Source organism: Manacus vitellinus, unplaced genomic scaffold (genome assembly GCF_001715985.3).
Source record: "Manacus vitellinus isolate BGI_N305 unplaced genomic scaffold, ASM171598v3 scaffold_22_pilon, whole genome shotgun sequence".
Taxonomy (NCBI): domain Eukaryota; kingdom Metazoa; phylum Chordata; class Aves; order Passeriformes; family Pipridae; genus Manacus; species Manacus vitellinus.
The window spans coordinates 4,013,840-4,040,648 of NW_021939632.1; the positions used below are offsets into that span (position 1 = coordinate 4,013,840).

Consider the following 26,809-nt stretch of genomic DNA (forward strand, 5'->3'; position numbering starts at 1 on the left):
TCCCCTTTATTCACAGAAACATTTCCTCTGATGTTCATGGCAGCATTGCACAGGTGAAGCTATGGCACTGACCAGAATGATTTCCAAAGCTTCCTAAAGCAAACAGTAAGCTTTAATGGCAAAAGGATGCAGGTCAGCAGGTTTGGGTCTGGTTTTCGGAGAGGGTGAGCAGCTCTGGCCAGCGCCAGTGGGCAATTTCAATTAAGGCTGGTTAAGCTTGGATTCAGTCTGTCTGCATCTGATTAGAAGGCCATTTGACAGTAGTTTCTGGAGAAGCTTGTTGTGTTTATCATTGTTTGGAGTATAGAGATGGAAGGGCAGAAATTGTGGAGCCAGGAACTGATTCAGAGCATTTCTAGGACTACTTATTTTTATGTCTGTTTTGCAAGTTGTGGTGACTGCTAACAAGTGAGGCACAGAACGATAAACCACTTGAAAATATGACCTTTGAACTGGAGAAATTTGGATTCAAAGTTCACAGAAAACTGAAGAGTGTTAGCAACCTGCACTTCTCAGAGATGTGAGTTCAGAGCCAGAAGTTAATTAAAAGTGAGGTAGGGAAAACCTATTTCAACCAAAGCAACCACTTATGTTCTTTAGATTTAAATCTGATGGACCAGATAAATTCATGACATTGGCCAGATCTGGTCTGCCAACTGAGAGCTGTCTACAAAATCATTTTGAGTTGAACGAAGTAGAGGGTTTCACCATCTGTGAGCAGTGCAGTGGAATGAAAGTCTATTTATCAAGTGAGGTGGGCTGCTGAAAGGGAGCACTTCAGCTTTCCTTTTCAGAGCTCATTAGTCTGTGTTCCAGCTTTAGCAGACACACTCATCATTTAATCTGCTTCATAAACTGGTTTTCTGCCAGTTTATTGTTCTGCACTTAGATGATTGTTAAATATCCTTCCGATCATGCTTAGCTCTTTCTGGACTCTGGTATAGAAATTGTCTTATTTCTGGCTTGAGTGCTTTGAAGTCCTTCAGTTTTGTTTTTGCATTTACACCTGGCAGCATCTATCTTCATAGCCTTGTCTTTTTGACCACAGGGACAAAGAGAATGTACAACATTGCTGAAAATAGATTTGAATAATTAGTTTTGTAGTGGGACCAAAGAAGGTTTGCTTTTAACTACATCCACTCTCAACTTGTCACTCTCCCTTTCTATTTTCCATGGTGATTGATTCTGTGAAATACTTTTGCTTTGCAAGTTGGCCTTACCTCTTACAAAGCTGATTTTGCCCCTAAGTCCCAAGTTATTTCGATTTGTGCTTTAACATCATGTAAGTCCTACTTTGACTTCATTCCAGAGATGAAAAAAAGGCAAGAAAAATTAGTTTCTTTGTTATGTTTGCTCTTACCATCTTTGCTGGAGTTGAGAGTGAAGTTTTTAAGGGTGGAATACGTGCTTCCCACCCACATTGCCATTAAGAAGGTCATAAAGCTCATCAGCCTCTCTACTGTCTTATTTTTGGAGTTAAATGAAAAGTTAAAAGGATAGAAAGTCTGTTCCACTTTTCTTTGCATATTTACAATATGTTAATAATTGCAGCTAATGTTCTCGAAGTTACAATTATTATTTCTAATAGTTCTTGATTTGAAGTATTATGGTATAGCAGTCAGCTTGTCATGTCTTTGACAAATACTTTATCATTCTATTTAAGGAATCAGTTTTAATCTTCAAAGAAAAGGGCTTAGTTAATTTAGAAGTCAAGCAGAGAGATGGCAGTCATATGAGCTTTTAACACAATAGATATTCATAAAATATCCCCCATAAAATAGTAAGCCTTAGGGACAGAAGCAGTAATATAACATCCCCTCTTTTTTTCCTCCTGCACATGTCTACTCCCACTGAGGATGTCAGTGTAGATTCAGAGTCACCTGACCTGCCATAAAAAAATAAAGGTTTTTTAATGATCTCCTGTAGAAAAGAAGAAAGAACAGAGTCTTTAAGGGAGCTGATTCAGCTAAGTTTGAGTTAATGTTCCTGAAGTCAGAGAGAGGACTGTCTTAGTCTCAGAACAATTATTAAATGCTATTACCTTTACATTTGCAATCTGATGGCAGAGTAATACAGCCTCCTGGGGGAAAGGAAAAACCCCAGTATTAGGGATATTTAAAATGAGACTGAATAAAATTTACATGAGTTCCTATATGCAGCAGCCCATTAGTACTGCACTGCAATGAGACCTATCTCGTGCCTTATGGTCCCTTCTAGAGGAAAGGAATTTTGACCTTAACAAGGGCTACTTTATCATCATGATTATGGAGCTATTCTTGAACTCCTGTGAACTCCTATCTGTCTGATTCTCATAGCCATCACCCCTTTTGCCATTTTCATTCCTGCTGACAATTCCCAGACTTTTCTTCATAACACCCTAGAAAGCCATCAACATTTCTTCAGCCTACTGGGTACAAATCCATAAGCAGTCAAAAGGGCATTTATATACTTAACTCCAGGAATTGGCTACTTCTCTTCCTACCCCTTTATTCCCCCTCTCCTAAAAGACAGGCACCTCATTTTTATCAGCTGCTTTTTTTTTTTTTTCCTGAGTGTCCATATTTCTGCACATGTGTGTGCAGAAATGCAAGTTATGACATATCTTTGTGCAGCTCCAAACCTACTCTATACCCAAACAGGCTGAGTCCAGCCCAGCTGCCCAGCCTCCAGTGGGAAGCACAGACAGGTGACATCAAGGGCTGCTGGAGAGTGGCTTTATACACATGCTTGCAGCAGCAGCTCCTGTTATTTCTCTTTCCTGCTTGAGCTTGGAAACTTTTCTACCAGATTATGAGTGTATTAGTCCTTTAGGAATGAAGGCAAATCCATGTAGACCCTCTTTCTGCAGGGTTGGTTGTGTTACTGTTTATCCTGTGTGTAACACAGACCATTGCAATTGCTGTGAGCTGAGCCAAAGGGCTTTAACTGGAGGAAAGCGTCTGAGTCCTGAAGATACTGAACTATTTGCCAGCTGTGGAGAAGAAAAAAGACCAATATGTCATCAGTGCTCAAGCCTTGTGCAAGGGGAAGGAAATAATTTAAGTGCAGATTTTTCAATGAACCAAGCACGCCCATGAAACAGGAGGAGGTGAAAACACATTGACCAAAACCCAGGGGGAATTTTCCCTCCCAACCAAAAGTAGGGTGAGCAGAGTGACCTTGTGCATGTGATCATCTCCTCTGCCTAAAAGGCCTTTTGGTATGTGAGTGAAACACGGGCGCTTTAGTGGACAGGGATGAAAATCTCTGGTCACACCCAGATTCTAGAAGTATATTTGCTCTATATCCTGGCAAAACATTTCAGTGCAAATAAGAAAGATATCCTGCAATAAATGACCAGTTTTCAAGAAGCTGTGTTTGAGCATTTTTTCCCTAAAATAATCCTGTACACTTTCCTCCATGACAATTCCATTTTTGGCAATTCTGCTTGAAGAATCTTTTGTATGAAATGAGAGCATTTGAAGTGAATCATTTAATTTGCTTAACTTAAAGAGGTTCCTACTACATTTAATTTTAAGCTGATTCTCTCTAATTAAAGTTCAAGTCACTCTTAAATATTTAGCCTCATTAAATGAAGATCCAGGAAAGAAAATGTATTAATCTTTTCCTCTTTTGTTTTACCTGAAATATGCCTTTTTTTAGTCTTTAGTTTTGAAACACCAATTTATTTTGAGCTACCAGCATGAATAATTTCCAGGGTTTCAAGCACAATTTAGTATTTTAAATTGAAAAGCTAGATCAATGAATTCCCTATTATGTTACAGACTTTCCTTATAACAGTTTTGCTGAGGGAGAGAAGCAGGGCAGCATCAAATTCTGTGTTGATCAAGTGATCCTCTGTATAAAGGACCAGTTAATTATGGAGCCTATGTATTTTTCTACACTTGAAAAATTGGTGAATTTTTTGAGGATATGCTTGCTGAGGTGTTTTACTAACTTGATCTGGTTGGCCTGTATCCTCAACCCTGTGCATCTAGAGGGCAGGAGTATGAGATCTATGTGTTTAGTTTCAGGATTTCAGTGAGATAGTTGGTTACATAGCTGTCTGTGAAAATCAGACCATTTTAGGGGACTCTCCCTCTGCAGTCATCCAGTTCCCATGTGGCTAAGCTTGAAAATGTGAACTTGATATCTATCTAATAAGCAAGTATTGTGTATTTTCTTGTTGGTTCTCTCTGCTTATTTCTTGTCTGGTAGCTATTCATGTTCAGTTATTTTCTTTTTTTTTCCCCAGCCTAACTGACTGTGACACCAGACAAATTAGTGAGCATTTTGTCTCCATGACTAATCAGTGAACTTTCAGTTTTGGCACTGTGTTTTAGGATTGCTTAGAGGATAAATAAATAAATCAATCAGATATTTCTGACAACTGTAAAATAATTATACAAAAGGAAAAAAAGTAGGAAAAAACGGCACAACAAAAATTTTAGTAATCACTTCATCATTCCTTAATGTGAAATCAGAACGTACATGTTTTTTTTGGCTTGAATAACTGGACATGCTAACTTTGAGTCAACATTACTCTTTCCTTCATCCCACTGGGTCTTCTGGTGGTTGTTACACAGGACTGAGAGACTTCCTTCATCTGAATTTTTGATGGGTTAAGTTGGAGTTGCAGTTTTCTATTTAGAAGTGTGGTTTTAGTCTGAAATGGAATATGTAAAAATGGAAATTGCTTTCGCAGTGAGTCACAGTCCTGGCTGCTGACCTGAGTGACAAACCTCCCCTTTTTCCTCCTGCAAAGCTGATGCTGTTCAGAGACACTGTGTTGGCTTTACTTCTGCTGTGTCACCACATTGCTGACTAGTTGTAAGGGCAAAATCTGTTCTCGTTTAGTATCTGGTCAGTGTTTTTGTTTCTGATGGTGTTGGACAAGGCAGCTGTGGGAAGATTTTTGCCCAAAGATGTTTGTTTTTTTGCAGTCAGGATGGCTCTCAGTTTGCTGCCCCCAGACTGGTTGCCGCTGCAGGTCCAGCAGCTGGAATATCCTCACGTGCTCTGAGCAGTTTTGGCCTGAAGTCTCTGGGAGAAAAACAAAAGCAGTTCTTCCTATCTCCCGGCTACATTTGTTTTATGTTTTGGAACATAGGGTACAAACTCTGTGCCTGAGTATTTGACCCTACTTGTCAAATATACAACTTCTCTTGACTACAGTTAAATTTAAGCCAAGATGTCAGAGGGCAGATTTTGTCTCAGCCCATGCAAAATGGCCATTTTGATGCAATTTGGTCTGTTAGGTATGTTAATGCTAAACATATAAACTTAAGCCTCTGTACATAATTTTCTCTGAGACCTTCTAGCCACTTAAAATATGGATGGCTCCTAAATACAGACACTTAATCAATTCAGGTGGTCCAGAAAGAATTGTGAACATTTGGGCTATTGCAAATATTATAAATAATTCCTGAAATCTTATTCAAGAAAACAGGTTCTGTGTGTGCCTGAGACGAGGGGAGGAGCAAGAAGACCCCTTGAGGTTCCTCCTGAAGAGATGAAAACCAAAATGAAAACCCTTAGCCAATCCCTGACATAAAGAGATGAAACCTTGTGGAATAGTTACAGAATACAATAGTTGACTTATGTTATCGTTCTGAGCTTTGTTTCAAGTAAAATACATCCTCAGTTATAATATCATACAGTTTCCATTGTATCATTTGTAACGGTGACTGCAAATAAAGCCTGCCAGCAGTCAGCTGAAGCGTTTCGTTTATCTTCACTTCCGTGGATTTACATCTGAAGGAATGAGTTTTTCCAGAACTGCTCTGTCTGCCCAATGATGCGACTGCACAAAATATTGTCATGGGTGGGTAAAGCTGTCCCTCCACACCTGACAGCTGAGCACCCTGAAAACTCCCCTGCAAAATGCCGTTCCCAGGATATGTGGTGTTCTCAAGGTCAACCTGTTTTCTAACCATTGTGTCCTTTTCCTTTCTTTCAGGGTTTTGAGGACCCCAAGGACAAGTAAGCATATTTACTTCTCTCATACACTGTTATGTTTACACATTTGGGATTTATTTTCTCATATTAAAAAAAGACAAAAAGTGATGCCCAGAAGCCAAGAATAATGCCTGGACTCTCCAGAGGTTTATTCTGGAGGGTCAGCCAGTTGAGGGCACGAGATTGACTGATGTGCATTCAGAACAGCCACTGCCCTCAAAATATTTATTTGTGTGATTCTAACTTGCTCTTCTAATTAAAATGCTTTTGCTGCACTTCCCCATGCCCTGAGTATTCTCCACTATTTGTTTCTTTGAAAATGACCCAAGACAAAATCTTCCTGTAAGGTATGTCTAAGTGTTGAACAAGTCCAATAGGAAAAGTTTATGTATGTGTTGAAATGCATATAGTTTTTGAGTTTATTTGTATATATTTTATATTACTAATTTTTGCATATTAGTTGTTTCTAGATATAAAACTGAACTCAGAAATGATAGCTTGTTTGAAAAATTAAATTCAAAGTTTCATATTCTGAAATATAGCCACATTTAAAGCAGCATTTTCATTTTTTTCTCATAGAACTTTAAAGAAATGGTTAAAATAACAATTTAACATGAGTGGTATTTTGAAAAATTGCCTTTGGAGGAAAACCCCCCAAATGTGTTCACTTTTTAGTTTCTACAACTGGACATAAAAAAGCATTTCCTTGTATTGTAGGTATTTAGAATAATTTCGCATTCAGTCTTGCTGAGTGGCATTCCTTTTAAGCTTGCTTAGAGCAAGGTAGGCAACAATAGAGGAGACTGATGCCTAAAAATTTGTTGCTCTTGCTCCTTATCATGTTTCTCAGGCTGCTGGTTAGGGCTAAGTGGACTTCTGTGAGCTGGGACAGAGAAATGCTCCTGTGGCCCTAAGAGTGACTCAGAGTCTCTTCATCCAGAAATCCATTTAACTCAAGTACAAAGATTTGCCAAAAAAAAAAAAAAAAGGCTAGCAGAATATGTTCGTGTTGATATTGGTTAAAATTAGATACCTAAACCGTGTCAAGTTCCCAGTTCCTTCACATGCAGAAACACTGAGGGTCAATACTTTTGACTTGCAGCAAAGGAATGTGTAGGCACCACGCACCTCTGAAACCATGACCCGACACCTACATGATTTAATTATTGAATCTAGGCATGGAGCATTTAAAATTATGGCATACATGTAGTTTTGGCAGTGGCCACACTCTTCATTTGCAGAAAGTAATTAAATCAGCAGAGCATTTTTGGACCACTCTGAAGCCACTCCGGGTTAATTGCTAGCTTTCACATTTGCAAGCAGAGTGCAGAAGTTGCTCCAAGCTCTGTTTGTGCTGTTCCTGTCCCTTGCAACAATTTTCCATTGGCTGCATTTGGAGAAATCTCAGCAATGCTTTTAAAAGGTGTTTCTGGAAGTTTCATAGTGACCTGAAATCCTTGATTTCCCCCCACTGGATCACACGATCAATATATCAATACACTTTCCACATATGAATTTCATTAGTCCATGGCAATACCTCAGCTCTGACTTACAGGCACTGCCTCTAGGGCAGTCCTTAGCATAGAGAACTTTTGTCTTTCAATTTAAATTACATTTATGTAAATGTACCCAAACTTGCTGTACAGTAATTTAGTTTGGGAACAACGGGCTGTGAAAGCTGGGTCTGTGCAACGTGACTGAGCTTCCCTGCAGGCTATGAGAAGGTGGCTGCCCACTGCCAATATCTCAGCAAGGACATTTAAAACCTGCAGGGGTATTTCTACACAGCCTGCAACCACAGAAGTTACTGTAGTATAGAAATGCCCTCAGAAATATAAGGACCTACTACAAAACTGGAGGCAGCCGAGGTCAGAGTCCAAGCAGGCAATTTCTTCTTCTCTTTGCATCTTCCTGAGTGGTGTTTTTAGACTGGAACTTGAAATTTAACTATGGTTCACCAAGATGCTGAGCCAACTCTTTTGCTTCAGTTCTGGGGGAAAACTATCACATCCCTCATATGTGGTATGAAATGACTAAATGTGAATGACCCAAATGTGTACATAACTCACAGGATCTTGGAAGACATTCTGTAAATACGAAGCCTAATGATTTCCTTGCTCATTTTTATGAGTCCAGAAGACATTGTGAGGACTGAATGAAAATAAGCAGCATTGCCTTGAGTGCTCAAGCAGATGTACTTCCTCTAAGGAAGCATGTCCTGACCCTGTAGGGAAAAAAACACTTTTATTTTCCAAGTGGAATATATGAAGTTCAAGGAATTAAATAACTGTAGAGCCTCAAAATAAAAAAACTTTTCCCCAACACCACTGAAATACTAAGGTTAGCTAAGATAGAGATTAGACTTGAGACAAACTAGGTTTGTAGTTGCTATGTTGTCACTAAATAGATGCCACTGGTGTGTCATCCTGATCTAGCTGAGGTGCAGACACATTCAGCTCACTGACTGGAGCAAAGAGCAGTGGAATGGAAACAAGTAGATGGACCTGATTTATTTTTCTCTTGACAAGAGGTACATGGAAGGGTTGGTTTACAGAGGGCTTCTTAAAATCTGATCCAGTTTTGCAGAAAACTTCAAAAGAGCCTTTCTTTTGGAAAGGGGCCTTTAACTTTTACAAGAGAGTCACATTCTGGTCTGTAAGCTCCTTTGAGCAATCTCTGCATCCAACACAGTCATACCTGTAGGAGCCCACTGGCTGCAACACTGAGTGCATTGTGTGCTCTTGTGCAGTACAAATAAAACCAAGGAAATTCAGCAGTGTAACTTTTCCCTGTGCCTGTTAGACCTCAGGATTTTTTCTCCAGAGTGCCTAAAGTGAAAGTCCCACAATATGAGGCCTAAGCTGCTGTGCCATCATGGGATTTGCACATAGAAATAGTTATCCGCTGGAATATGCCCCAGTGCAAGTGAGGGGCGTATTTCAGTGGATAACTATGGGCATATCCTGTGGATAACCTTGGCAATCATGCAAGCAGAGCAGGAAAACAGCACTTCAGGATTAGATTTAATTTCTGCCTATAGCTAGTAAGAAGGCAGGCCATTAAAGTGACAGTATCAAGTCATTAAAATCCTGTTAGATTTTAAAAATAACTAGAGTTTGAGGAGCTGCTTCAGGTTTCCTGATGCTCAGTGCAAAATGCCTCAGGATGATTAAGTTTCCAGTGTTACTTTTTTCACAACAGTTTTTGAAAAGCAGCCTCATTTTTCAGAAGCTGTAGCAGAGCATCAGAAAAATACTGACATTAAAGATTATAAGCAACCTAGAAATCTTCTTCCACATATTTAGAAAGCAGAATCTAATTTGTATTTTTTTTGTTTGCTACCTTTTTCTTTTACAACATTTCCTTAAGTAAATACCTTGTAAACAGAATATTTTTTTTATGTTTTGTGCTTTATACGCATAAATAACTGTGTGAAGGGGAGTCAGGCTACATTTTTTTCCCCTACATGTTTGTTCCATTTTTTTTCCTCAGAAAGGGAGAATTATTCAAGTTTGGAAATTTTCGTAGTAATATTTACAGAAATTATTATTAGGAAGCAAGCAGTAGGACTGGATGTAGAAATCTTTTTGCCAGTTCAGGCACTAACAGCTACAACAGCACAGCAGTGCAGGGAAGAATAAGTCCGAGGAGGAGTGCAGGGAGGAGACTACTCAGTGGTTTTGGAGAATGAGGCATGGTAATGAGACCTTAAGGCAAGAAAATGGATGTAGTATCGAAAAAGGGCAAGTAAATCCTTTTAGTAATGGACTCAGGACTGGCAATGAGCTCTAGAGCTGATATCATTCTCCTCTCTGCTCACACTCCGTTTCCCAACTTGAAGCTGTCATGAGTGAAATGCCATTAACCTCCAGCTTATTATTATAAGTGGAATGATATTACATGGTGAAGAGGCAGCAATTATCTTGTCCTCTTATGCTCCCTTCTCATGGCATCCTCAGGAATACACAGGAAAGTATGAACCCGGAGGATGAAGTGGATGAGTTCCTGGGCCGTGCCATCGATGCCAGGAGTATTGATCGGTTACGCTCCGAGCACGTGCGCAAGTTCCTCTTAACGTTCAGGGAGCCTGACTTGGAGAAAAAGGTAATGTTCTCTAAAAATCATTGCAGCATGTCAGTCAGGCTTGTTATGAGTTTTAATTCTCCTGCATAAGGTCAAACTTTTATATTTATAGGTAAAGCTAGTGTTTAGGTGCTGGAGGTGGAGTTGTGGTCTTAAAACATCCATGCTTCTTCATGGAAACCTTAATGTACATGTTCCTGGAAAGTCACAGTCATCTGAAGGGAGCACTGGCCAGGAAAATGAAGCCATTTCTGTCAGACACACATGAATATGCAATGATGAGCAGTAAAGGAAATGCAGAATAAGCCAGATTGTTTCTCTGACTTTGAGGCATCCAAACTTAGATTGCAGTCCCCCTGAGCTCCCTCAAGTCACTGGTGAAACCCACTTTAGTCTCCCTGAGCTCTGAGTCACCTCTGGAGGGATTTTTGCCTACCCTTTTTCCCCTCAAGGAGCCTGGATACTATTAGGGTTCATTGGGATGCAATCTCTACTCTGGTTAATGGGAGCTCATTTTAAGCAACAAGTATAGTTCTCTATCCCACAAATGTGAGAAAAGGGAGAAACAGATGTAGAGCCCCCAAATAGCCCATTACTTCCTGATTTGGTTTCAGATACTGTTGTTGTGAGGCAAAGATCATTTCCATTTCCCTGACTATATAATAGAGACAACATCAGCTCTAGATGGCTGCAAATTTTAATTCATTTAAGTCTAGAAGTACCCAGATGCTATTATAAAAGTATTATAACAACTGGTGGGTTTAATTGCCCAAAGAAAGTAATCTTTTTTTCTCTTTTTTTAATCCAAGCACAGATCCTTGGGATGTTTGAGTGGTCTTCAGGTTAAACTCATTATTCAGTGGAAAAAGCTTCATAATAAGTTTGCACTCATTATTTTATAATTTTATTTAGAAACAGTCTTTCCATGACAGGAATGACAACCTATTGCAAAAGCAGACCTTTGCAGGTTTTACAGCTGTTCAATGAATCAGTGTGGGACTGGATAAAAGCTCAAGCACATAATTTCCCCCCACCTCCTTCCCTTCAATTTTATACCTGAAAACAGCCAGGGAAATTAGTGCTCACTTGTTCAGAGCACCTTTTATTTTGTGGTTCAAACACTGAGGCTGTCTGTACTGAGAACCATGCTTCAAGCTAAATAAAGCATCACTGGGAATGGGATGCAGCTCCCGTGCAACCGATATGTTGACAAGTAGTTGGAAAGAGTGACTGTGAAAGCCTCATCATCCTCGCACTGTCATTAGAGCAAGTCAAGCCATCTGCACAAAATGCATGGTGTCCTCATTAGCAGCATTTGTCCCTGTTGGGGAAACTTCCCATGGAAGAAGTTTAGGTCTGATGGCAGTGACACAGAATCCCAGATAGTCCATTTCTGTTCCCTCATGCAAGGAAGGGTTGGTGAATCCTCTCTCCACGCAGCTCTGTGGGTTTGTTCCCTGGCCTTTGGGTCTGTTCAAGCCCTTACAACTTGCCCAGGGAGAAGGGGAGTTGGGAGCGGTAGTTGTTTCCTACCACCACTGCTTTCCAAGGACCTAAACAAAAAAGCCAAGTAGAAGGTTTTGTGGAGAGAAGGCAGGCAGCCAAATTTCCCACTAACATAACTGTTTGTGTTTTTGCAGTACTCCAAGCAGGTGGACGACAGGTTCGGAGCCTACGTGGCTTGTGCCTCCCTAGTCTTCCTCTTCATCTGCTTTGTTCAAATCATAATTGTGCCACAGTGAGTATCCTTTCATCCCTCAGCTCCCATCTGCTCCCCTCTTCTATTGCAGCCTACTTTTCTTTGTTTTTTTCTTGTGAATTCAGAACACCAAGGGGAAGAGAAAAATCCTTAAATAATTCATGCTCAAGTGATGCGTGGTTCTTATTGTTTTCACTCATTTCTAGTGCAGATTAAAACCTCCTCACTGACATGGGAGGATTTCTGTTTTCCTGGTGTGATTTCTCTTATAATTTATCTCCATCTTAGGAAATTCAGTTCAGCACATTTATAAGCCTGTGGAAAACAAATATCACTAAGTAGGAAGGATTGTCTATGAAGGCATAGTACACATTCACAACACAAGGCTTGGTTGTCCTCTTATCTGAACACAGTAGGACAGGGAGGTGAAAAACCATCACAGCCTCATTGCTCAGAGCACTGAGGTCACAGGTCTGCTTAACAGATGAGGCATAATGTCTCATACATTTATTCTTCTGGACTCAGTGCAGCAGTGCAAGAAGAAAGGTAGAGAGGGAGTTGAGCTACACATGCCTAACCTTTGAGTGGCTTGCTCCAGGTTTAAGGGTTGCAGTCATTTCTTTTCCCAAGCAAGAGTGGCATAAGCTCCTCAGGGCCGTGGGGCACAGTGCTCTTGCAGTGACCTGCAGCTTTCTCTGCAAGGCACAGTATAACCCATTACATCTTTCCTAGAAGTGAGCTCTGCAGACATGATATTTCTTCTCAAAAAGTTCTTTAAAAATCCCTTAAAATTACAGCATGTGTGTATTTCCTGTGCTCTGGTTTAGTAGCAGTAATATATCATTTACTGAGCAATGCTGTGTTGGAAATAAATTTGTAGTTAGTAATTTTTAATCTGAAGAAAAAGATCACAGAAGCTCTGAAAATGCTCCAAATTTATCTTCATTACAAGAAGGCAAAAAAAATTGTTTGAGGAGAACTCCAGTACTATTTTATGCCATTACAACTGCCTTCTGTTCCTACCATAGATCTTTTTGGATTAGAGATTGGTTTGTAGTGTTCAGATCAGATACTCAGAAGGTCACAGAAACAACATGTAGTCTGATGTTTGTCATTCACTCTCCCAGGCAAGAGTGCTCACAGAAAGATTGAATCAGCAAAATAACATCAGTACAAATGCACTGTGTAAACAGACAGGTCTGCTTTGGGAAACTGGAAGTGAAGCTGAAAGAGGCTGAAAATTGAAACTAGATCATTCCCAGAAATAAAAGCATTGTTAATTACATCCAGAAATGTACTTGGAGAGTAACTCATTTATCAAGGGCTTACCCTTTGGATTTCTGGATACTGCTGCCATGACTTCACACCTGCAGAGGCCCTCTACCAGCCTTGTGTTGCTCATCAAACTCCCTAAGCAGCCACTAAGCTGTCTCCATAAAACCCAGTTTAACATTTAAATGACAGCTTGACAATTTCTGATGTGTGGCAACCATATGGCTGCCTCCTTTGTATTACGCAGGAGCCAATCCCTTATGGAAGTGTGGTGTCAATGCTGTGCTGCTCAGTCTCCCTCCGTGCTGCCCATAGGGTGGTGGTTGGGGGTTTTTTGGAAATTCTGAAGTGTCCTTGGTCAGCCTGGCCTGTGTGAAAGGTGATGTGGTTCAAGAGTAAATAAAATTCCACGTTTTAACTGCAGGTTAGATATACTTTCCTTCACATTTTGGTTTGGTTTTCCTTATATTTCAATTGCATAGCTTTGGTCTTTTATTGAAGGTAGCAATTAAGCAGTAACTGAAACCACAGGTGTATATGTGTCACCACCAGAGTTTCATGAAAGACACACCATGGAATTTGAATCTGAAACTAGAGACAGAATGTCAGTGATCATTTATGGTGATAAAGAGGAATAGCTTTAACATATTTCACAAAGGCTCAAACAGTGAATTAGCAAGTACAATTATCTTAGTAGTCATGAGAGAACACAGAGACCAACTGGCTTTGGTGTGGTTGGCCTCAATGTCACATCACAAGAAGAATTCCTTTAAATTATGAACAAGGCTAACTCCTGGGAGGGGGCCTATCCTGTCACCCTGAGACCAATCACCAGGAAATTGGTGTTGACTATCTCCATGATTAAAACAGATGAAAATACATAGTACAAAGTTGGCCCCAGGATCTTCTTTGTACTTCAAAGTTGGCAGGAGCAGGAACCTCTCAAGCTGGCTGAGCTAAGGCTGTTTTCCCTGACTGTCCTCCAGCCGTGGTTCCTCTCATTCCATGCACGAGACAGAGCACGGAGAATGGTGCCACACAAACATTCCCTGTGCGAGTACAGGTGGCTATTCCCAGTGAGACTATTCCCGCTCAGCTGCACTGCAGCACTCAGCCCCGCCTTCCTTCCCAGGGGTGCCTGCCCACAGCCAGCCGGGAGCCGACCTGCCATAACAAGTTGTTCTGTCACCTCCTCTAGTGCATGAAATATTTTTCAGTCCCACCACTGTTACCCCAGCAGGAAGGTGATTGCTATAGAAGATGCAGCATTCTCTGCTCTGCAGCCTGCATGAGTAATTCTAAATAGGACAGAGTATCTGTTGGTATTCAAGGCACCTCATGTCTCCTACTGCTGTCCTAATTGGAAAGCCTGTGCAGTGTGTCATAGCTTGTAAAAATGTCGTGTTCCGGAGAGCAGAGCTGTAGTTATTCTATATTATGTGCATTTAAAAAAAAAAACAAAACAAAACAAAAAAAAACCAACCGTCTCTCTTGATTTCAGCTCTACATTTATGCTGGGATTTTTCCTGACCTGTTTCCTGATCCTGACCACAGTGGTGTTTGTTTCGGTCATTTACTCCTGTGTAAAGGTGAGTACTGTGGTTTCTTTGTAGAGTGCTCTGCCTAAAATAACTGGATCAGCAATTTGGTTCTTCAGCTAACAGAGCATGTTTTGTTAGCCTTCCTTTCCACACTATGTGATAAGGGTTACAGAAAAAGCCTTTGATAAGGCAGAATGAACTGCACACAGATGTTAGGGTTGGCATCTCTTTAGCTCAGCAGAAGTAGTCACTCTGTGGATCTGCATGTCTATTAAGTCCCCTGCAGGCACTCTCATATTGATATAAGAAGAACATATTTTCCAGTGTGGAACGAAAAACTGACCATTCGTTTCCTCCCTGTAAACTTCCTGCAGAGTTGCCTGTGTGCTGGCCCCTGCTACATATGCATGTTTGGGTAGGCAGATAATCAGAAGCAGAATATCATCAAGGAAAAATGTCCTGGAGGGAATTAAAAGCCTTAAACATATAGAAGTTTATCAGCCTTTCTCAGATGAGTGTACAGAGCTTCCAACATTCAGTGTGCTCTTTCTTGTAACTGGCTTTAATAAGAAAATAAATACATTGTGTGAAGTCCAAAAACACATTAATTCTTCTTGTCAGCCTGTGGTAAATTGGCAGTGAGCACTGTGGGAAGCATGGTGTGCTCATCTTTTGCACTCAAAGGTATTTCTATTAAAATGTTGATGTATTTGCAGTTTTGGGGATTCTTCTAGTCAAGCGCTGTCTGAACATGAAATATGCTCAGATTTGGGCTCCTTAGCCCAAGCTCAGCTTTGTTCCCCAGAGCCTGGAATAAAATAGTTTGGTAGCATTATGTTTTCTGCAGAAGGAACAGTGGGATAATGGATAATGTCAGGCAGATGATTTGCCTCACTTTAATTATCTTCTCTGTGCCATTTTCAACAGTTGAATGTGGGTGCTTTTGACAGACTTGCACCTTATATGTCTTTTTGACTTTTGAAAGTTAGATTTGGAGAATTAAGCTTTGCCTTCTTACATAATAATTGCTGCAAACTGTTCCCAATAAAATAAGCTTGAATTTCTATTTGAACTTAACAATTCATTCACAGGGTTTCTCTTGGCCTTATGGCAATTTTAAATGGAGCCTACTTTTTAAGTGCAGCATCCCATTGTTCCTGCTTTTTTACCAGCAGTGAGAACTAGTGTCAGAACAGTGCTAATGGGAAGGCTTGGGCTGGGAAATGGTACCCAAAGATGCCTGGTTATACTTGGTGAGTCCATTACAGATGAGGATGTTATTGACTGTCATTAGTTTGTAAACTGGTATCATCAGTTTAATGGGATTAACAGTTAATTAACGACCAAGGTAAAAAGCTTTTGGTCACAGCCACAAAGAACTGGGAAACTCAGTGCAGAGCTGTGCTGCCTCCTTCTGCTGCACTGGCACTGGCAGCACATCCCAGCACACTGCCAGACAAGCAGAGCCACACCAGCTCTGCTGGGGCAAGAGCTGTGGCAGACTCGGAACTCTGAAGCATCTGAGCTGGATGACTTGCAGCCAGATACATTCCAAGGCTCACAGCTGTGTTACCCGCTGGCATTTATGGCCTTAGGTTGCTTCCACATACTGACAGCAGCACTGGATTCTTCTGTCATCTTTCAAAGCTTCTGGTTTTGGTTTGGGCTTCTTGGTTTAAAATTATCAGTGATTAATTTAAAAGGCACACAGGACTTTACATGTGACTCTAGGCAGATGTTCAATCTTGCTTTCTTTGCCTTGATCTCCCAGATTCATGTAGTGGTGCCCACAACTGTTTTTAGGCTGGCTTTGCCTCAGTGCACAGGCTGTGGAAACACAAGACATCAGAGGAAATTCAGACTAACATCAGAATTTCAGGATTTTCTGAAGCCCCTTGTATTTCCAACAGTGATATTTTCAGCACCTTGGCCCAGCCCCACAACGTGCTCACGTATAACATCCAGTGTGGCCAGTGCTTTCTGTGCACAGATTGCAAATATTGAGATTATTGGGCCTTCTAGCTCCTGTACCTTTTTGGTTACCCGTTTTTAGTGCTCCAGATTAGCCTTTGCTAACAACATCTGATTATGAGGGGGCTTGTTTAGGGAACAGGTACTTTCAGCTAGTCTGATTTCAGCTATGTGTCTGATGGCAGCAGCTCCTAACAACTGCAGCCTACTTCTGTCATTGAAGATCTTGGTGTTTCAAGTTTGAGTTTTTTAAGCAATGGGTTTACCCAGCCCTTGGTTAATTGGTGTTCCTTTATTTCTGTATTTCACTTTCTCTAGGAAGCACTTTTACACACATACAGAAGGAAGGCACTTCTACAGATCATTTTAGATGAAATTTAAAGACACAAGGATGTCAGCATTGTTTGCTTTGTTTCACATACCAATATGTTTTACATACCAGTGGTTCATTCCTCACAAAGTTAGAAAGCAGGTGTCCACCCCAGGATATCAGCATAAGCATAACTTTGTCTGTTTGCTGTGCTGTTACATGATAAGTGTCTCTTTTTTCTTCCTCTTTCCAGCTTTCATGTGAGATTTTTCCTTCCCTGTTTTGGCCTCTCCATCTCTGGCTTTGACAGTGGCCAGCAGGCTCTTTCTGAACAGCTTGATCATGTTTTATTTTCTTTCGCTGTCATTATTATCTTCCACTATAAAACTCTCCACGGACTAGAAGTTGATCCTGGAACTGCCAGCACAGCCAGCTTGGCTTTCCAAGTTTCTTCAGCTGTAATAAACAAGAGAGTTCCAGTTCTTCCCTTTGATGCTCCATGAAGACTTGGCCACCGTGAGATGGTGTCCCTTCCCAGTAGAGTCTAAGGTCATGGGAACCAGGGTCCCTTCACAAATACTCTGCTGACAGACATCTGTTGTGCTACTAACTTACCAAGTTCGTGTTTCTTCTTAAAATCCTTCAGCTTCTGGTATCTACACTGCTGTGTGGAGTTCAACTTCTTGCGTGGCCCTGGGAGCACATATGAGAGAAATTTTGAATTACTCTTTATGAGAAAATAAGTTTTTCTGTAGCTTTACATAGGTGTAGCTTTCCTACCTCTTTCTTTGGCTCTCAAAGCTGATCTAGATGCTCATAAAGCATTTGGGGTTTTTTCTCAAGCAGGGAAAAAAAACCCCTCTGAAAACTGTACTTTTTAATAGAGTAATAAATCACTGTGAAGTAAGTTACATAAATGGACTTGCAACATCCAGTTGCCTGGAGATGTTGTCTTTTACTCCAGAAGTATCTTAATGTACTTCAAAATGATTCAAAGGCTTTTATTACAAATTGAAAAATCAGAACTTAAAGACCTCATCTTACAACACAACAGCAATTATCTAAGCAATATTCCATGTCCACAATGTATGTTAAGAAGAAAAAAGGAGAAATATTACTCTTCTGTCCTAAATCGCTGTTATTGCATAGTATGGGTTTTACTTAGAGTAATTTTGTCATGCAAATGACTGGAGATTGTGGATTATTTTCACTGTGGCATTAGTACTTGTTGGATCACTTTTTAAATTCAGACTTTCACCTGTACAGCAGTGCCCTACGTTCACCTGGATTTATGCATTTCAGTCGGAATGAACTGGAATTGACTGGACAATCCTATTTTCTTTTTCCTACTGTCTTTATTTTTCTTTACATGGGGATTTTCAGAGGGCTAATGAGTGACCTCACGCTTGTGTGGCTACCCAAACGTGGATCTCAGCTGCCCAAATGGATCACATTCTTTCTTTCAGCCCCTGTTCTCAGTAGTGCAAATCCTGGCTTGAAGTTGCCATTTCATCAGACCTTCCCTCATCCTGTTCTTCACTCAGGTGAGACTGAGTCTCACTAAGAGGACTAGATGATGGTGGACAGTACAAACCAATGGGCTAACCAGCAATGGTGCTTGGATTTTCAATGTACTGCAATGTCCTGATTTCCTGCTGCTTTTCCAAGGAGAGAAGGGATTTTATTTTCTTTTTTCTGGAAAATGGGAAGGAAAGTCATCTTTTATTTTTTCCTCTTTTGTGCTATACCCCTGACTTGTGAACGTTTTTATGGAGGGAGCGCTGCCAGAGTGAAGCTGAATTGTCAGAGCTAAGACAGATCCCTTCTGTCTATCATAGAAGCTGTCCAAGCTGCAAGTATTCCTGGTCTCTACCTGTCTCTGTAAGATGAGGAGAGTGTGACTTATGTTACAGGGCCTCCATGAATGTTGTCCACGAGGCAGAGGTTCCTCAGGTGCACGTCGTGATTGTGCTATTGCACTCTCTATTGCAGTCCTGACCTCCTATGGATTTCTGCAATCGTTTCTTCTTCAGGACTTTCTCCAGCTGTACATGTTTACTGACCTAAAATTCTTCCTTGTTTGCAAAGTTGTGAGAACAAATATTAATACAAAGAAAAAGTGTTTTCATTAGAATGTAAGTGTCTTCCACTGATGGCTTTGCTTGATATCTCAGGCTTGGTTCAAAGTCAGGCTTTTTCGGGATCGTTGGCATCAGGGGCTTGAGCCAAGATCCACAACAAAGAACTCCCAGGTTTTATTTAGGGTGCCTGGTTTCCCAGAGATTACAGATGGAGGTTACGTTCCTGAATACCTTTGTGGAGCTTGACCTTGAGGCCTAAACAGAGGGATAGCAGGAAAACCTGTTCTACTCTATTCTAATGAGAAAACTGTCTAAATGCCCCACAGATCCTCCTCCTCCTTCCAAAACCTTTAAAGGTTAGAGCAGAGGAAAGCCCCACTGCATTTTCCATGTACCTGTGCTGGTAGGGATCTGTTAGCTGATGTCTGTGTGGAAGCAGCTGGACGTGGTAGGGCAAAGAGATATTTTCGTTCATGGCTTATCGACAGAGGACTTTTATATCAGCAAGGTTTATTTCTGAAAGAGAGATATTTCCCTTTAATTTGCAGTGGTTGCCACTGACCCTGAAGGATTGCATAAGCTTTCAATGAATTTCAATCAATCCTCATAAGCCACAACCCCACTTTCCCATTTCCTCCAGTCCCCCACAGAGCCTTGCCCTCTCCTCTCACCTGGAGTTAGCTGGATTTTTGTGTGTGTGCTGCTAGCAGGTGAAATCAGCCCTTTCAAAACTCTTGCCTCAACCTCTCCCTCCCTCTGCAAAAGCCACCAGCTAATCAGCGCTCTGGCCGCTCCAACGCTTGGTAATTACATTGTAGAGCTGCTGTGTGGGAAGCACAGCACTGACAAAATGTTGCATCTCCAAAGATGTAAGAGTGAAGGATAAAAGGGAAAAGCAAGACTTTTAATAGAAACATTAGTCATAGTTAAATTGCGGTGCCGTGGCGGTGCGCTGCTGGTTTCTTTGTGTCTCTAAAAATACCCTCTAGTGGCTCGGTTATTCATGCGGTGAGTAAGGGATGGGAGAGTTGGCTTCTGGAAAAAGCTTTGGCAGTCCTGGGCAGATCCCCTCTGCCCTGGCAGGATGGTGTGGAGGGGCAGGGCACTGCGGGGATGACAATATCACACAGGAGCGAGTCAGTGCACGAGGGTTTCCCGGCGTCCGTCTCCAGCCCCGAGCTTCCACTGGCACAGTGGTGGCACATGAAGAGAAAGGGTTGGTTTTTCTGTCTCCTGGACTCTCTTGTAGCCAGCGCAATGCAGGGGTGATCACAGCATGCTGAGGGGTGATCCTTGCTGCAGAGGGTGCTGGGTTAGTCTCCGCTTTAACACACAGGCTGTTTCTGCCCAGAATAGGATGCAGCACCTAAAGTGGAGCTCGCTGGCGGCCGGCACTCATTAGCCATTAGCAGAAAGCTTCCAGCTCTGCTGGTGGTGAGTCACTGGGACAGTCTGGCTGGGGGAGCTCTGTGATCACCCTCACCCATGGTTATTTTTAGCCCCATGTGAGTGTGGTGCTCAGTGCCACAGACCAGCCGAGGCCAGCTGATTTCTGCAGCGCCTTTCACCGAGGGTCTGACAGATCACAAGGCTTGCCAGGGCTGTTTAACAGTCTGTGTCTGAAATGGCACCAGAAAGTCCCACGATATGTCCCTGTGATCTAAGGGATATGACATGTGTATATATTCATTTGTGCTTATTTTAATTTTTGCTCCAGTAATTTCCAAGCTCGAGCTCCTGGCTATTTCAGCTACAGATGGCTTGTGGTTTGATTCTCACGACAGGATGAGCACAGCCCTGCAAGCCATGCTATCTGGGCTCAGGAGCCATCACTCCATTAGGAAGGCCTAAGTAGATTTGGTCAGCCAGCTGGGCCTGCTGCCACGAGGCAGTCACGTCTCTGCTCGCCCTTGTCCCACATCCCCCATCACCATCCTCCACCTCTGTGCAGCATCCACACAGACCCATGCTGAAGTATGTGGGCAGCTCAAATACAGGTTGTAAACTGTAAAATAATGGTTTTACTTGTTTATTTAATCATATTTTTTTTCCCACATGCAGCTTTTCCCAGTTCCTCTCCAGACTCTTTCTAAGAAGATTGTACAGTCCAGGACCAATAGTACCTTAGTTGGAGTCTTTGCCATTATCCTGGTTTTTCTATCTGCCTTTGTCAACATGGTATGGCCATTAATTCCTTTTGATTCACTCAGTTCTGCATGGTTTTCTTATTGGTGCTCTGCAGCCTCGTGACCCTTAAAACCACTGAGTTTTATGTGATCCTGCCAGCCTCTGCATAGTGCTGCATCCTGCTCCAAGTGCAGGGATCACCTAATGGGGACGGTGATGATTTTGCTTTGAGTTGCACTTTTGGAACCAAGGTGGTCTGGCTGTGCTGATTTCAGGCTCAGAGAAAGACAGGCTGTTCTCTGGGGCCCTGCAGCTGCTGGCTTCTCACTTCTACAAATGGCTTTAAGTCTGAATGTGTTTTAAGGAAACCACTTGAATATTCCCTACTCTGTATACATCTATTCCGTTTTTTAAGACAAAGGGAAAGAGCAGGTAAAATGGGCCAGGGTTTAAGCTCTGAGCTTGGAGGCAGCTACAAAGACTTCACGTGGCCCTCTGCTCCTCTCAGCTCTGGCCCCAGCTGGGGCAGTGCTGATTTGCACTGGCACGGAGAGGCTTGAACACCTGAAAATCAGACCACTGATTGCTCTTGCCTCAGCATCCCTATATACACAGTGAAGATTTAGGAACAATTCTATGCTCTGTTGAGCTACTTGAATGGGAGGCACTAGTGGCATTGGCCCCCTCACTGCCTTCCCCCATTGTCACCTACAAAGAGCTGGTGTGGGCTGCTGAGCACCATGCAGAAATTAGAGCTTGGGTTTTTTGCATAATGTGTGATTCTTTGCATTCATGAACTGCTTAGTGTGAACATCAGCAAAATGGACAAACGGAGCAGCACACGGGGGAGATCAGAATGGGCCTCTGCTGCTTCCTCAGCACAACAAAACCTTTAAACCTTGCTACTGAAGTCTTCCCTGTAGAAAGACCCCCAGCAGAAGCTTTAGACATGCCAGGGGAAAGTTATCAGCTCAGAAATTCCCATCAGCAGAAAGAGAGCAACAGAGCAGGGCCCTATCACAGACAGCAGGATATTTTTCTGTGTGTAATATCTACAGCCCCTCTGCCTGTGAACCTCCCTACATAAAGCTGTACCTAAAGTCGAGCATGCAACTAGCTTTCTGGAGTGCACAGCCTGGATTTTGTTAATTAACATTTTGGGAGAGAAAAAGCATAGCCATTGCGCGTGCAGTAAAACATAAGCTGATGATTTCATGTTGTGTATTTTACACATTGCTACAGTCATTTCCAAGGGGTTTTTTAATTGATACAAGCTATTTTGTTTTCTTTTCCTTATCAGTGCTGTAGAGCTTAATACTGTCTTTTTTTCCAGTTCATGTGCAGCACTGTGGATCTTGCCAGCTGCATGGCTGCTGAATACAACATCACTCCTGACCGGGTGGACATATGCCTTATCAGCAACCTGACTTCCAACTACAGCCTGGGCACATTGCAGGGATTCTGCGACAGTCCTTTGCCCAACTGCAACTTTCCAGAGGTATTGTGGAAAAATGGGCTTCAGAGGGTGGTCTGGAAAAAGGCTGTAAAACCTGCGTGACAAATCTCAGTGATTCTGAGGAAAGGAAGTTGCTCCTGACTGACATTTTAGAACTGGCACAGGCTACTACACTCAAACTTTAGTGTCTGAAGTTATTATCATGAGTCCACATTGATGTTTAAGTTCCTTTAGGGCTGAATAATCAGTAGGCTTTTCTAAGTGTTGGATCCTGCCTGTAGCAAGAGAAATGGCCTTTCTCCATGAGGTCCTTAATGGCATGAAGAGTGCAAGTCCTTTCAAAGGAGTTTGCGGGTGCTCCATTTCACTTGAAAATCAGTTCCCTGAAAATCAATGTCTAGTCATAGACAGTTCTCTCCATTGTTTTATGTTCTGATGAAAAACTTTTCTTATATATTCTTTCAAAAGGTATAGTAGGTACTGGCCTCAGACAGGTTGGCAACCCAGATAGTGATCTGCTTCAATTTGCAAATGCAATTCCTACTTCTTCAGAACATCTTGTTAAAAAAAAAGAATGCTTCTAATGGGAAGAAAGAAAAAAAAAAAAAAACACCAAACAAACAAACAACCCAACCCCAATATATTTTACACACTAGTAGAATACTTTGCCAAAAAAAAAAAAAATTCTTTTTGCATAGCTAGTCAAGATCTTTCTCTGAGTTTTTAGGTCATGACTGCTACATGTGTTGTCTACTGGAAATTGAAAAGGAAAAAATCTGTCTAGGATGGGGACAGAATTTATGTCAAGGTCATGGGGACCTGACAGATTTATGGCAGATCCGTTATCATCCAGATGTCCAAGTGTCCCACTGAATGTATTTCCATTTAACCTCACAGGAATGTGATCCATATTTGATTCAGTGGGGTTTCTGAGACCACCATTACTGTGACTTTAAAATTTGCAGAGGCTTTAGTGCGTCTGCAGAAAGAGCCAGGTGTAAAACCTGGCACAGCAGAGAACTAGAAACAGTCTGTGCCCATCCTGAACTTGTAAGGAGTGTTGGTTCAGGACAGAGAGGGATTTTAAGCCATGAGGAACAATCCTTTTGCGTGCTGGGGTTGCTATGGCAGCCTCGAGCCAGGTCCTGCAAGTCAGTGGGGTAGGAAGTGAGGAGTGTTGGATCTGGTACAGGTGGTGCCTGTTGCTCCCAGTGCGCGTTTAGGAGATGGTGGGATCCTACCCCTCAGTCACAGGGAACATCCACTCGTTCTCTAGAAGCTGAAGAGTCGAGTACAAGCTGTACAAGTTATTTTCTCTAATTTAATATATCGGCAATGACTATTAATAAATGAGCTCAGAACATAAGCATATTTCTACTTCAGCTAGGGCTTGCTTTTAACTGAAAGGATGGATTGCCTAAGGCATATGATACAGGGGTTTTTTGCCAGAAATAGGCCTGTCCAGACAGAGTGGAAGCTTAAATCTTCACAGATTTGATAGCAGGAAGGTGATGAGCACCCTCAGTTTGCAATCACATTTGAGAGCACTGGCATGGTAAACACTCAGCCCTCTGGTTGACAGAAGCTGCTGCCCCACCAGGTGTGGCAGAGGTTCTCCAGTATTACACACATACATATCTGAAACTGCTGGCAGGAAAAATGATCATGGTGATGGGCATCAGTGTGTTTGTCCAACCTGTTTCCTGCCAATGTAGTCAGTGTGTCACTTCAGCAGTGACAGTACTTTCCCATTGGCCTCAAGTGGGTATCTGTCCTGGTGTGTCAGTTGCTAATAACCCTTGGTCCTGGGTGTTGCACAAAGATACACAAATCAAAGATACAGTCAAAGATTCACAAATTTGAGTTCAGAATTTGGCCTTAAAGTACAAATTATTCCAGCATAACTGGGTGATTCTTTCTGCTAATTCAGTACCCGTGTCCAGGGCAAACCTACGTCACAACCTTGGGTGTACAGCTGCGAGCCCTGTGCTCTTCAGTGTAAAGCACATAACACCCGAAGAAGAATGCCACAGTTTTCCTCTCCATCCATTCAGTTTTAACTTCTGTAACATGGGAGAATCCACAGACAGACCCAGGTTTACATGTTTCGTCAGCTCAACTACATAACTCCCAATCCCTTTCTATCCCTCTGTTTAGTTTCCTTTGTTTTCAGTTTTGATTTATCCAGCTGACACTCATCTCTCTTCTGGTTTTTTTTTCCCCTTTTTGTCTTTATACAGTATTTTACCTACAGTGTCTTATTGAGTCTCCTGGCCTGCTCTGTGTTCCTTCAGATCAGCTGTATTGGAAAATTGATCCTTATGTTAATCATTGAATTTATATATGTTCTCATTGTGGAAGTGCCAGGGGTCAACCTTTTTGACAATGCAGATCTCCTGGTTACAGCTAACACCTAGTAAGTGCCTTTCACTTCTGAAATCTTCATTTCTTTCACCCAGTGATTTCAGTGTGGCATTAAGTGGATGGGAGTGCCAAGGCTGTGGTGCAAGCAAGGGAAGGGCATGGTACCGGAGAGGGCATGGCTGTAAGCTAAAGGCTTTGCCAGTACTACTCTCCCCCTCTGAAGAGCTAGAGAGTACTGTTCCCTTTAAGACCTTTTTAATGTGGGAATTGACTAATGAACTATCTAATAATAACAGAATGTAACTGGAATCAGAGTGGATCTGTATTTCTTTTTTTCCAGAAATTGGGAGCTGTAGTTAGTCATTCTAACTTCTTCTGGTATTACAGTCCTAATATAGAAATGTCATTTCCCAAAAAAGAAAAAAAAAGTCCTCCAACAAACTTAAATTGGCTCAGGGATGTGATAATAAACCACCACGATATATCAAACCCAGCTTGGGGTGGTGGAATGGTGGTGTTTGATGTTTGGCCAGTGATCTCCTGCCAGTTGCTGCTGGACACATATCTGCATTTGAAAAGCCAGTATCACAGCTGGGCTCAGCACAGTTTCCAGCAGAAGGGCCTGGGGCTAAGTGGGAGTAGACAGTTGCCCTTTTACTTAGGAAAGGTAGTTTGTGATCAGCAGGTCACACATTAATCATGGTGGCAGCCTCCTTCCACTGACATGGTTACCCCTCTCCTGAAGGTCACACCAGGGGGGGAAGTTTGGCACATCCACAAACCCACCCTGCTCCACAAGTTTTGTTTCTTGCTGGGAGTTGTGTTGTTAAGTCCTTGTTTTGATGGTTTCCCCTTGTGGGCAACAATTGTACTTGAATGTGAGTCAGTCAAATTATGGCAATTTAGGTGAACTGTTCGTCAAGGATGATTGCTGTTGTTGCTCCTGCCTTGGACAGGAGGGTGGTTGAGAAGATTCCTATGGCCCTTCCCACTGCTGTCTTGGGTGTTAGGAAATGGTTTGTGTAGTTGCTCAAATTTCTTGATGGTCATTAACCCTTTCAAGCCAGATGCACCTGGTTACTTCTGTCCTTCACATGAATGTTCCATGATTCTGTGATTCCTGTATGCCCAATTAATGGATGTATAGCTTTTGCTGCCATTAGTGAAAGAAATTAGGTGGGAAACCCCATGGAGCTTTCTGTGGGGAGGTATAGGGAGAATGAGGTTTCCTTCCTTTTTGTTCAGATATTGTGTGTTCCATCAGCAGAAGCTATTTAGCATTTTCTAACACAATTAGTGAAAAAAAAAGCATTTTATATCTCAAAATATAATTTCATTCTTGTAATTCAAGCACTAAGCGAAATTACAGCACTTGGAAGTATAATTTACATCACTTCACAATCAAAATGTCAGTAATAAAGTGGAGAAGGTTAGCATGTTTTCCCAGAAATAGCTTTCTGTGATGCTGTATTATCTCTCACTAAATGGTATTTGTGTCATGGTTTAACCCCAGCTGCAACTCAGTCCCACACAGCCACTCACTCACTGCCCTGCGGTGGGATGGGGGAGAGAATCAGAAGGGTAAAAGTGAGAAAACTTGTGGGTTGAGATAAAGACACTTTAATGAGACATAAAAGAGAGAAAATAATAATAGTAGTAATAATGATGATAATAATAAAATAGTTAGAATAGACAAAACAAGTGATGCACAGTGCAACTTCTCACCACTTGCTGACCGATGCCCAGCCAGTTCCTGAGCAGCAGCTCCTGGCCAGATTTCCCACCAGTTCACATGCTGAGCATGATGCCATATGGTAGGTATGGGATATCCCTTTGGCCAGCAGGGTCAGCTGTCCCAGCTCTGTCCCCCCCAAACATCGTCTGACCCTCCAGCCTGGTGGGGCTTGAGAAGCTGAAAAGTCCTTAGTATCGACTTAGTATCAACACTACTTAGCGACACGTAAGACA

General features: G+C 41.9%; 1 protein-coding gene across 1 annotated transcript in view; it reads left to right on the top strand.

Moving 5' to 3' along the window:
• Positions 1 to 26,809, top strand: part of ADCY5 (adenylate cyclase 5) — a 206,289-nt gene that overhangs the window by 169,315 nt on the left and 10,165 nt on the right. The window contains 7 exon segments of the mRNA XM_025895076.1: positions 5,939 to 5,961; positions 9,897 to 10,041; positions 11,661 to 11,758; positions 14,493 to 14,580; positions 20,956 to 21,072; positions 22,355 to 22,519; positions 24,718 to 24,893. Of these exon segments, the coding sequence (XP_025750861.1) occupies positions 5,939 to 5,961; positions 9,897 to 10,041; positions 11,661 to 11,758; positions 14,493 to 14,580; positions 20,956 to 21,072; positions 22,355 to 22,519; positions 24,718 to 24,893 (812 nt within the window).